The sequence below is a fragment of the Capra hircus genome, chromosome 15, assembly GCF_001704415.2.
Source record: "Capra hircus breed San Clemente chromosome 15, ASM170441v1, whole genome shotgun sequence".
Lineage (NCBI taxonomy): Eukaryota > Metazoa > Chordata > Mammalia > Artiodactyla > Bovidae > Capra > Capra hircus.
Genome location: NC_030822.1, coordinates 57624886 through 57637010, shown reverse-complemented (window position 1 = coordinate 57637010; position 12125 = coordinate 57624886). Strand labels below are relative to the sequence as shown.

At 49.6% G+C, this 12125-nt stretch overlaps 1 protein-coding gene across 4 annotated transcripts in view; it reads left to right on the top strand.

Moving 5' to 3' along the window:
* The window catches only part of ZBTB16 (zinc finger and BTB domain containing 16), a 203561-nt gene that overhangs the window by 122730 nt on the left and 68706 nt on the right, over window positions 1-12125 (top strand). For all 4 annotated transcript variants that reach the window (XM_018058857.1, XM_018058856.1, XM_018058854.1 and 1 more), the window contains 1 exon segment: window positions 11289-11375. In XM_018058857.1, the coding sequence (XP_017914346.1) occupies window positions 11289-11375 (87 nt within the window).

Here is a 12125-nt window from a genome sequence, read left to right as displayed (position 1 = left end):
ATAGGGATGAGGGATACTGTGTTTGGCATTCAGCGGAGCATTGATGGGAAATTGATGTCTAGAGATCAGGAGAGCCTGCCGCCCAGAATCCCCGGTCATTCCGTGATCTCTGTCGCCTGGCCAGGGAGTCTGTCCTGGTGACTTTCTGAGTCCTACCTTTGATTGAGGCCCAGTGTTATTAGTTCCCCCTGCCACCCCCATCTTGCAAGCCCGGCCAGGCCCGGAGGACCTTTCTCCTACTTGGTCGTCACGGAGAACTACCCTTGAACCATATTCTGAGCCAGTCGATAGGGCTGGTTGTTTTCCGGGCAGCCCACATCTGCCCACCTGCCTTTCCTGTTCCCTCTCCGCTAAATCTGTGTATCTTACAGAGATGCTGGTTCTGTATCAGTTTTTGTTTTGTTGATAAAGGTGAAAGAGAGAGAGTGCGCGAGCGAGCTGGAGAGAGGGAGAGAGAGCAGGCTTTCCAGCTCCTCTTAGGGAGTACACATCTCCTTGAGTGAAAGAACACGCAGTGCTGGCCTTTGGAATTGGCAGCCAGTGTACTGTTCTCTGTCAGATAAGAGGTACTGTAAATAAACCTGTACACCATGGCCCGTTGTAAAATGCCCGGAGTCCGTACTCATTGTTCTGACAGCTTATGCTTTTTTTGGGTCTGCTGTTTTGGTACACTCTGTACTTCCTTATGTAAGCAGGCATGCATATCTCATCAGAACAGTCAAGATGTTTATTTTAAAATCTCAAGGAATTAAAAGAAAAAGGACACAGTACTCAACATTAGATGCTGGCAGACGTTAGGTGTTTTTTCAGTGGTTCCTCCCTGCCTCCTCCCCACCCCTTCTTGTTAGCACGGGGGTGGGAGAGTTTTGGGAGACAAGGGATTTTGAAATTTTTTTCCTTTTATCATTGGCTTGCGCCTTACTGGCTTCAGAGAGGCTGCAGGCCACATCTGATTGTGTGCAGTGCCTTCTCGTCCCCTCCCTTAGGTGTGCGGGACCCCCAACCCCATTTCTGGGCAAGGGGGTGCTGTGCTTTGCCAAGGAGGAGCAGCCCAAGCGGGTGGCAGGAGAGGAGGGCGGCTGCGGGCAGCCTGCCTGCCGTGTTTCTACTGGATTGCGGCTCGGTTGTTGTTGGAATGCTGGGCATTGATAGAAAGCTTTATGGTTTTGAAAGTGCATGTCTCGCCTTTGATTCCTGTGAGTCGGGGTGATCCTTAGCCCAGAGTGGGGCGGCTCCCACACACACACAGGCCGCCTCCATGTGGGCTCTGGCCACTGCCTCCTGTCTTTTCACCCAGTCTTAACCCACTGTGAGCCCTCCTCCTTCCTCTGGCCCTTGTTTCACTTTCTGGAGGCATCAGGGAGGAAGGAGAGAATTCAGAATGGTCAGGCGGCTGCTTCCACTCGCAACACCCCCCGCCCCCCCGCCCCGCCGCCTCTCGTTGGATCCCTGGGTCAGGAAGATCCCCTGGAGAAGGGAATGGCAACCCACTCCAGAATTCTTGCCTGGAGAATCCCACGGACAGAGGAGCCTGGCAGGCTACAATCTGTGGGGCTCCAAGGAGTCGGACACAACTGAGGGGCTAACATAGCCCCATTTTTCTCAGCTTAGCTTAGCGTCTGGACTGGGAGTGGGTGTGCTCAGCAGATCTCTGCTGGCCTGTGGGGGGTCCACTCTGGCTGACCAGAGGCTCCCGGGTGGGCTGGAGGGAGGCCTGGCTTGTTTGCTGCAGCAGGGTGAGTCCTGAGCAGCTGGACAGGGAGCCAGAGGGCGGGCAGAGAAGAGAGACATCTTGCTCCTGGGGAAGCAGACAGCTCCACTTCCTAAGTTTCCCTTTCCTTCTCCTCCAGACTGCCTGAGTTCCAGGCGGAGACCGTGTCCTTGAGTTTTGAAAAAGGGCCAGCAGGCAACCCAGCACGTGTAGACCAAGGACTCTGCCACCCCCTAGGGGACGGCCTGGCAGTGCCCTGAGTGGCCAGTGCCCCCTTCACAGGCCAGTTCTGCAAACCAGGAACCTGCCTGAGGGTTTCTGTGTTTATGGGGCAATTAGTGAGCGCCATCCACGTGTCAGGTACTGGGAGAGAATTGGGAGTAGAGAGATGGTCTCCAACGTTTTGGGCACCAGGGACCGGTTTTGGGGGATGATTCAGGGGGCCGGGGAGCTGGTTTGGGGATGATTTGAGCAGATTACGTTTACTATGCAGTTTATTTCTGTTATTGTTACATCAGCTCCACCTCAGATCATCAAACGTTAGATCCCAGAGGTTGGGGACCCCTGGAGTAGAGGACAAGCCAGATGCCAGCCCTGCCTGCTCTCATGGAGCGTGCAGTCTGCTGAGGAGACAGAGAGAGGAAAGGAGTCTGGCAGGCAACACAGGACCTATGAATGGAGCTCCTCGGACAGCAGTGTAGAAAGTGCAGGGGTGTGTGGGGAAGGGGGCAGGATACGGAGAGCTGTCAATACTGACATGTTGGTCCTCTGATAGATTGCTCTGCTCCCTCAACAAGACAATCCCTCACCTTTTAAATTAGCATGACAAGGGATGTGTGTGTGTGCGTGTGTGTGTGTGTATGTGATTATAGTGAAATATGTCTTTATAAATGTGGGCTCACTTTACAAGAGATAAATGGCCCCCAAATAGCTGTACCTTGAATTTCAGTAAAATCAATCATACTTCACACAAAGGCGTTCTTGAAAGGAGTCCTGGCCCCGAGCCCGTCTAGGCTGGCGGTCAGTGTCACTGACCAGTTCTGTGGCTCTGCCCCGGCCCGTGGGGCCCAGCACTTTGCCCAGCTTCTCACAGCCCTTTTGGGACTGTCTCTTGCTGTTCCCATTTTACAGAGGGAGCAACAGTCTCACTGAGATTAGGCAACTCGCCGAGGGTCACAGCTGGTGATTCGCTGAGCTGGGATTTGAACTCTGATCTGTCTGACTCGAATCCTGCGCTCCTAACCACATTCTGCTGTGCCCTTTCCACCCGCCAAGGTATAAAGAACATCAGTAATCTCCTGTCCGCAGAGTGCCTGGTGATTAACCAGAGATTTGTAGTCATCAGCTACATGATCTCCTTGGGTTCCCATAGCCTCAAGTGAGGCAGGTGGATCCGATCATTCCCATTTTACAGACGGAGATGCATGCGTGTTGAGGTGTGATGAGGGGTGTGAGGTCCACGGCGGGGCGGGGCTGAGGCGAGCTGGGGACCCGTTCTCACCATTCTGGATCAAGCCGTTGTCTCCTCTGGTTCGCTCTGATCTGTAACAGCTGGGGAACAGCGAGGGTCTAGACCGCTTGATCATCGTGCGGCTCTGCCTCTTTGCTATTGAATTTATCCTCCTGTGATCCAAACCCTATCCGTCCCTCTCCGCTCTCTGACGCGTGCCAGCCAGCCAGCCTCCTCGCTCTTCCTTTATCTGTGGGCTCACCTCCTCAGATGTCAGCTCATTCCATAAAAATAGCCCCGCCTTCCCTGGCCCTCTTCACGTATGTAGTTCTCTCTTTATGGCTTATTGCCACCTGTTTTATATCTACTTGGCTTTTAACAGCATGCTTTCCCCTCTCGAATATAAGCTTCTTGAGGGCCAGGATATGTTCTTTTCTCCATGTCCTGTAATTCCCCCTCTTGGCAACTACTTAACAGACATCCAGGGAACATCCCCTTTATGTAGGGAGGGGATGGCAAGGAATGTCTGTCCCTGAGCCATGCCCTGCATGAGCCCCAAGAAATTTGGTGGGGGTGTAAATGCTGCGGTGTCCTTATGTGCCCATTGTGTTCAGCTGGCATGACCTCCCCCCACCCCCTTGCCCTGATGGCTTATAAATGTATCAGCGGCTGGGTGATGTCACCGTAATGCATTCTGGGAATGGCCGTGTGGTTTATGCACACTTGAGTTGCTCTCAATGCAAACCTGACGTCACGCTGGAGGCAGCAGCAAACAACATATGCACAGTAAACAGGCAGAGACTGTCCTATTGATTAACAGATGAGGCCTCTATTATCGATCAAAGCTTGGTGAGGACATTTATCACTTTTAATTTCAGGGCTGCCAAATATTTCTGCCTCTGAGCCAGCCATTACAGGGACAATTTAAAGGCACATGCCTCCTTGGGAGAGGGGGGCTCTGTGCCTCCCTCTACCCGGTTCGTAACTGCCTGTCCTTGCTCCTGGGCTTGGGGTTTGCGGAGGGAGTCTGGGTGGGGACGGGGAGTACAGAGGCTTCGTGAGGGGAGGCGGGCATGGGAGCCTATGTCCTTGGCATCCACGTGGGAGGGGGTCGTCACCCACAGTCACTGAGGATGGGGGACTTTCACACACTCACAGTTTTGTGACTTCGGCAAGGCAGGGGTTGGAGAGCAGAGGACTTTGAGGGCAGCCAGATGTGGTCAGGCCTGGGCCAAGCCGCTACCCTTGCTAAGATCACGTGTGCTCTCATCTGCTTTATCTTCATCTGGCTTCGACGATGTCACACATCCGGCCCGTGATTGCCTGCCTGGCCTCTCCCTGCTTCTCAGTCATTAAAGCAGATGCTCCTCAGCCACACGGATGGCTGTTTTCTAAGAATCCTCATCACCACAGCTCTTTGAAGCTGCAGCCCGAGTGGGCTCCTGACCCAGAGGCTCCAGCATCATGGCGACGGCAATGGTGGGCCCTCCCCTTTCCAGCCCCTGCTTCCCTCCTGAGGCCCTCCTTCCCCTTCTTTAGGGACCCAGGAGGGGACCTCCCTGGTGGTCTAATAGTTAAGACACTCCACCTGTCCATTGCCGGGAGCACAGTTCCCTGGTCAGGGAACTAAGATCCCACGTGCCATGTGGCATGGCCAACAAAACCTGTAAGTCCTTTAGGGAGCTATGAGAACTGGTAGGATCAAAGCAAAAATTAGGGTTAAAATCCAGTTCCTTACAGGTCTGCAGAAATTCATTGCTGGCTGATGATTTGGAGCTGGGGGAAGTTTCTCACTGTAAGTGGGGATGGTTTCCTCCGCCCCGAGGCTTCCCACTTCTGCCCTTTGAGGTACTTGCTGCATTTCCAGTATGAATGGATAAAAAGTGGCCTGGCTGCCTCCAGGGTGGATGCACATGGTGACTGCTTTGCCATCAAGTTCCCTGGCTCTTTCTTAGAAGCTCTTGAAGCCGCATACAGATGTTTGGCCCTAGGATACCCTGCAACTTGTAGGGATACCTGGAGGGGATCATGGTATTTTCCCTGCCTTGAGGCAAAATTCTACTCCAGCCACTGAAGACAAATGACAATATTTATTTTTGAAACTCTTTAAGGAAAAGTAATTTCATATTTTTCCTGAGGCACTTTATCATTCATTTATTTAGTCAGCTGTGTAATATTTATTGAGCCCCTAATAGAGGATATATCCTGCTCCTTGTCAGGAATGTAGACAAGATCAATGCCCTAAATGTTTATTAGTATTTAAGTCTATACTGGTATAACTTGTATTCGGAATTCTCGCCCTTAGTGTGCTAAATACTCCAAGACAATTATAAGACGCTTGCTCCTTGGAAGAAAAGCTATGACAAACCTAGAAAGTACATTAAAAAGCAGAACCATCACGTTGCTGACAAAGGTCCGTATAGTCAAAGCTATGGTCTTGCCAGTAGTCAGGGATGAATGTGAGAGTTCATCCATGTGTGAGGACGAACCGTGAGGACCACAAAGAAGGCTGAGCACCAAAGAATTGATGCTTTCTAACTATGGTGCTGGAGAAGACTCTTAAGAGTCCCTTGGACTGCAAGGAGATCAAACCAGTCAATCCTAAAGGAAATCAATCCTAAATATTCATTGGAAGGATTGATGCTGAAGCTGAAGCTCCAATACTTTGGCCACCTGATGCCAGGAGTCGACTCATTGGAAAAGACCCTGATCCTGGGAAAGATTGAGGGCAAGAGGAGAAGAGGGTGACAGAGGATGAGATGGTTGGATGACATCACCAACTCAATGGGCATGAGTTTGAGCAAACTGTAGGAGACAGTGAAGGACAGGGAAGCCAGGCGTGCTGCAGTTGATGGAGTGCACAGAGTTGTACACGGCTTAGGGACTGAATAACAAAAGATTTTAAAATTACTTCAAAGCAGTGAAACACCTGGAGTAACAGGCAAATTCGGCCTTGGAGTACGGAATGAAGCAGGGCAAAGGCTAATAGAGTTCTGCCAAGAGAACGCACTGGTCATAGCAAGCACCCTCTTCCAACAACACAAGAGAAGACTCTACACATGGACATCACCAGATGGCCAACACCAAAATCAGATTGATTATATTCTTTGCAGCCAAAGATGGAGAAGCTCTATACAGTCAGCAAAAACAAGACCATGAGCTGACTGTGGCTCAGATCATGAAATCCTTACTGCCAAATTCAGACCTAAATTGAAGAAAGTAGGGAAAACCACTAGATCATTCAGGTATGACCTAAATCAAATCCCTTATGATTATATAGTGAAAGTGAGAAATAGATTTAAGAGACTAGATCTGATAGAGTGCCTAAATGAACTATGGACAGAGGTTTGTGACATTGTACAGTACACAGGAATCAAGACCATCTCCAAGAAAAAGAAATGCAAAAAAGAAAAATAGCTGTCTGGGGAGGCCTTACAAATAGCTGTGAAAAGAAGAGAAGCAAAAGCAAAGGAGAAAAGGAAAGATATATCCATTTGAATGCAGAGTTCCAAAGAATAGCAAGGAGAGTTAAGAAAGTCTTCCTTAGTGATCAGTGCAAAGAAATAGAGGAAAAGAATAGAATGGGAAAGACTAGCGATCTCGTCAAGAAAATTAGAGATCCCAAGGGAACATTTCATGGAAAGATGGGCTCAATAAAGGACAGAAATGGTATGAACCTAACAGAAGCAGAAGATATTAAAAAGAGGTGGCAAGAATACACAGAAGAACTATACCAAAAAAGATCTTCATGACCCAGATAATCATGATGGTGTGATCACTCATCTAGAGCCAGACATCCTGGAATGTGAAGTCAAGTGAGCCTTAGAAAGCATCACTACGAACAAAGCTAGTGGAGGTGATGAAATTCCAGTTGAGCTGTTTCAAATCCTGAAAGATGATGCTGTGAAAGTGCTGCACTCAATCTGACAGCAAATTTGGAAAACTCAGCAGTGGCCACAGACTGGAAAAGGTCAGTTTTCATTCCAATTCCAAAGAAAGGCAATGCCAAAGAATGCTCAAACTGCCGCACAATTGCACTCATCTCACACGCTAGTAAAGTAATGCTCAAAATTCTCCAAGCCAGGCTTCAGCAATATGTGAACCGTGAACTTCCAGATGTTCAAGCTGGCTTTAGAAAAGGCAGAGGAACCAGAGATCAAATTTCCAACATCCACTGGATCATGGAAAAAGCAAGAGAGTTCCAGAAAAACATCTATTTCTGCTTTATTGACTATGCCAAAGCCTTTGACTGTGTGGATCACAAGAAACTGTGGAAAATTCTGAAAGAGATGGGAATACCAGACCACCTAACCTGCCTCTTAAAAAACCTATATGCAGGTCAGGAAGCAAGAGTTAGAACTGGACATGGAACAACAGACTGGTTCCAAATAGGAAAAGGAGTACGTCAAGGCTGTATATATTGTCACCCTGCTTCTTTAACTTAGATGCAGAGTACATCATGAGAAACACTGGGCTGGAAGAAGCACAAGCTGGAATCAAGATTGCTGGGAGAAATGTCAGTAACCTCAGATATGCAGATGATACCACCCTTATGGTAGAAAGTGAAGAAGAACTAAAGAGCCTCTTGATGAAAGTGGAAGAGGAGAGTGAAAAAGTTGGCTTAAAGGTCAACATTCAGAAAACGAAGATCATGTCATCTAGTCCCATCACTTCATGGCAAATAGATGGGGAAACAGTGTCAGACTTTATTTTTGGGGGCTGCAAAATCACTGCAGATGGTGACTGCAGCCATGAAATTAAAAGACGCTTACTCCTTGGAAGGAAAGTTATGACTAACCTAGACAGCATATTAAAAAACAGAGAGATTACTTTGTTAACAATGATCCATCTAGTCAAGGCTGTGTTTTTTTCCAGTAGTCATGTATGGATGTGAAAGTTGGACTGTAAAGAAAGCTGAGTGCTGAAGAATTGATGCTTTTGAAGTGTGGTGTTGGAGAAGACTTTTGAGAGTCCCTTGGACTGCAAGAAGATCCAGTCCATCCTAAAGGAGATCAGTCCTGGGTGTTCATTGGAAATACTGATGTTGAAGCTTAAACTCCAATATTTTGGCCACCTGATGCGAAGAGCTGACTCATTTGAAAAGACCCTGATGCTAGGAAAGATTGAAGGCAGGAGAAGAAGGGGAAGACAGAGGATGAGATGGTCAGATGGCATCACCTACTCAATGGACATGAGTTTGGGTAAACTCCAGGAGTTGGTGATGGACAGGGAGGTCTGGCATGCTGCGGTTCATGGGTTCGCAAAGAGTTGGACATGACTGAGTGACTGAACTGAAAAGCAGTGGAACTTTTTTTTCTAACTAGAATTTTACATAAAACTTTGAGGTATAAAAGGGATAAATTGGATTTTTTGTAGGGGGAGAAAGTCTAGAGCCCAGCTTCCTATTCATGAAGCATCTTTGCAGATGAAACCCTGGGAAGGCTGAAGGGTGCAGGGATTCAGAGGAAAGGCTCTGAAGTCAGGCTGCCTGTGTTTGAGTCCACCTCTGCGGTTAGCCACTGTGTGACACTGAAAGCTCCTTAACCTCTCTGAACTTGAGTTGAATCATCCGCTAAATGGGATTAATCACACTATGTCCTTTGAAAGCTTGTTAGGAGTAAATGAAATGATGCGTGCTAAATACTCTGCCTTACGCCTGGGATATGCTATGTTGTTGTTGTTTAGTTGCTTAAGTCGTGTGTGGCTCTTGCAACCCCATGAACTGTAGCCCACCAGGAAATCTGAGGTGGTTTGCAAACAGCGCTAGACTGCTATCTACTATAAATATGTGAAAGAAATAGTTGTGCCTCTTTATGTGGCTTGAATACAAAGCTAAAACGCAGGCACACTTAAAGAAGTGCTCAGACTTGTCGAAAGGAGCAAAGTGCAGCAGCAGATAGCAGATTGGAAAGGGCAGATCCGCGAGGGGCTGGCGTGTTTGGCACATGTGTACTTTGGTCTTGGAAATGGACTAGGACTGGAATGGACAGGAATGAAGAGAGGCGTTGTTCGGTCACCGTGACCCAGGAGGGCCCCGCGGCACCCGGAGAGGGCTGGCAAGGATAGTTCCCACTGGAGTTGGACAGCTGACCGGGTGAGCTGATGGAACACCTTGAAAGCCAAGCAGAGGAGTTTAGTGAAAGTTACTCAGTCGTGTCTGACTCTTTGCAACCCCATGGACTGTGGAATTCTCCAGGCCAGAATACTGGAGTGGGTAACCATTCCCTTCTCCAGGGGATCTTCCCAACCCAGGGATCCAAGCCAGGTCTGCCGCATTGCAGGCAGATTCTTAACCAGCTGAACCACCAGGGATGCCCGAGGAGGAGTTTAGAGTCAGTGCAAATTGTGAGCCGTTGTATATTTTTGAGCAAGGAAGCGTGAGGAATCAGGAACCTGCCTCTGTTGGGTGGATCAGAGGGTGGCTGGTGGCGCGGCAGTCCTCCTCGAGTCATCCGGTGTTCTGGACACAACCCACAAGGGCCTCAGTAGGGGCAGTGGTTATCAGCATGCAAGGGGGTGAGATGCAGCTAGAAGACATTTGGAGGAAAACCTTCCAAAGCTTGTGATGGGTGCCCCCTAGATGAAGGAACAGAGCCTTGAAAGCCATTAGCAAGTGGTAGAAAGTCATTGTCACATTGTGGCACTGTTATTTTGATGCTTGTAAAAATGGTTCTGAAAAAGCTGATCCAATTGAATTGCACTGAACTGATTTTGTTTATTCCGCAGATATGTATAGTCATTCATTCCCACTGGGTGTTAGGCAGATGCAACTGTGCATATGATGACATACTTCCTCCCTCGGGGAGCTGGAGACGGGTCCACAGGCATTTAGGAGAGAGCCTGGTGAGACCGCAACCTGGAACAAACGGGGTGCTGTGAGAGCCTGGAGAGGGTCCCCCTCACCAGAGCCGGGGCAAGGGTGGGAGCTGAGGCATGATAATGACGAACTGTGGGGCTGGGGAGAGGGGTGGACTGTCAGAGACAGAGGCGGTACAGAAGGATGCTCAGAGAGCTCACAGTGTGGAAGTGCGAGGCTCCTGCAGGGGACCAGAGCTTCTCAGGAGGGCTGGAGACCAGGGATCGAGGATGAGGAGCGAGAGAAGAAGCAGGAGAGAGAAGCGCAGGAAGGGCTTTGTGAGTTACCCTGTGGACTGTGGACTTTATTCTGAAGGAGAGTCATTCTGGGGGGTAGACAGTTAAATATTTTTAAGTTTAATTTTTGGTAGATGTGGTTTGGTTTGACTTTTTAAAAATACCTACGTTTATTTATTTATTTGGCTGCTCCAGGTCTTAGCTGCAGACCCTCGAACTTCTTTGAGACATTCTAACTCTTAGTCGTGGCATGTGGGATCTAGTTCCTTGACCAGGGATTGAACCCGAGCACCCGGCATTGGAAGCATGGAGCCTTAGACACTGGACCACCAGGAAAGTCCCGACAGTTTGGTTTTAGACACACAGAAAGTGGAAGTGTTAGTTGCTCAGATGTGTCCAACTTTTTGCAGTCCCACGGACTGTAGCCCACCAGACTCCTCTGTCGATGAGATTTCCCAGGCAAGAATCCTGGAGTTAGTTGCCATTTTCTTCTCCAGGGGATCTTCCTGACACAGGGATGGAACCTGGGTCTCCTGCACTGCAGGCAGATTCTTTAGCATCTGAGCCACCAGGGAAGCCCCCAGGCATACTCAGTTAGGGAATTATCCAGGTACTGCTGTGTCAGCAGTTTCTTTTTTTCCATAACGTATAGTCTGGGCAGCAGGGCACGTTTCCCCTCACAGTATCAGGGACTCCTTTCCATCCCTCACTGGGTGCGAACCCCTTAGGATCCCCCTTCTTCTTGCACATCTCTCCCGGATCCCTTCGCTGTTTGTTATGGCTGTCTGGTTCTGTTCCCTCTTGGGTCTGGGAGAGCCCTTGCTGGGGGCATTTGGGAGCTCAGTTGGGTGGGTGGTCACATCTTGGAGGTGGGTCCAGGCTGGCTCTGGGGCCGTGGGTTATCCCTGACTTGAGAGCTTCACAGGTGTTCAGCCCCTTCCCCCAGGGTCCACCTGCACGATTATAGCCCAGGACCCCTTTTCCTATTGCAGTGTCACTCTCAATAATAAGGTAACTGCCTCCCCTTTCTTGCAGCGGGTGCCAAAGCCTTTGTCTGCGATCAGTGTGGTGCCCAGTTCTCGAAGGAGGAAGCCCTGGAGACGCACAGGCAGACCCATACTGGTGAGTGAGTGACCCCATCCTCCAGGCCTCTGTTGCGGTGGCGCGTGGATGTGAGTATTTTGGCCCTTGTTTCCCTGGGGAGCTGTGAGTGGGGTGGTTTGTTGAGTGACCCCATCCTTCAGGTCCTCCATTGTGGATGGCGTGTGGATGTGAGTATCTTGGCCCTTGTTTCCCTGGGGAGCTGTGAGTGGGGTGGTTTGTTGAGTGACCCCATCCTCCAGGTCCTCCATTGTGGTGGCGTGTGGATGTGAGTATCTTGGCCCTTGTTTCCCTGGGGAGCTGTGAGTGGGGTGGTTTGTTGAGTGACCCCATCCTCCAGGTCCTCCATTGTGGTGGCGTGTGGATGTGAGTATCTTGGCCCTTGTTTCCCTGGGGAGCTGTGAGTGGGGTGGTTTGTGGTGTCTTCAGCTACCCTTGCTTGTGGAGCTGGCTGGGCAGGAGCTTATAAGTGTGACTTTGCCCCAGAAGAACAGCTGCCCTGGATCAGGCCAAGCTCTCTGTCTCTAATAGGCCACTTGGAGCCCATCTCCATGGAGATGCTGGTACTTTCAGAGGCTTTAGAAAGTCAGTGATGTTGTCTAACTCTGAAGTGGCCCAGTGGGCTGGCCCTCCTTCTGCAAGAGTCTAGTCATTGTCTAAAAGAAAGCAGTCTGTCCACAGGCGTGCATTTGAACAATATTACCCAACAGTGATATTGCTGTGATCTCAAACCATTGATTTCATAGCATCAGTGTCATCCCATCATGGTAC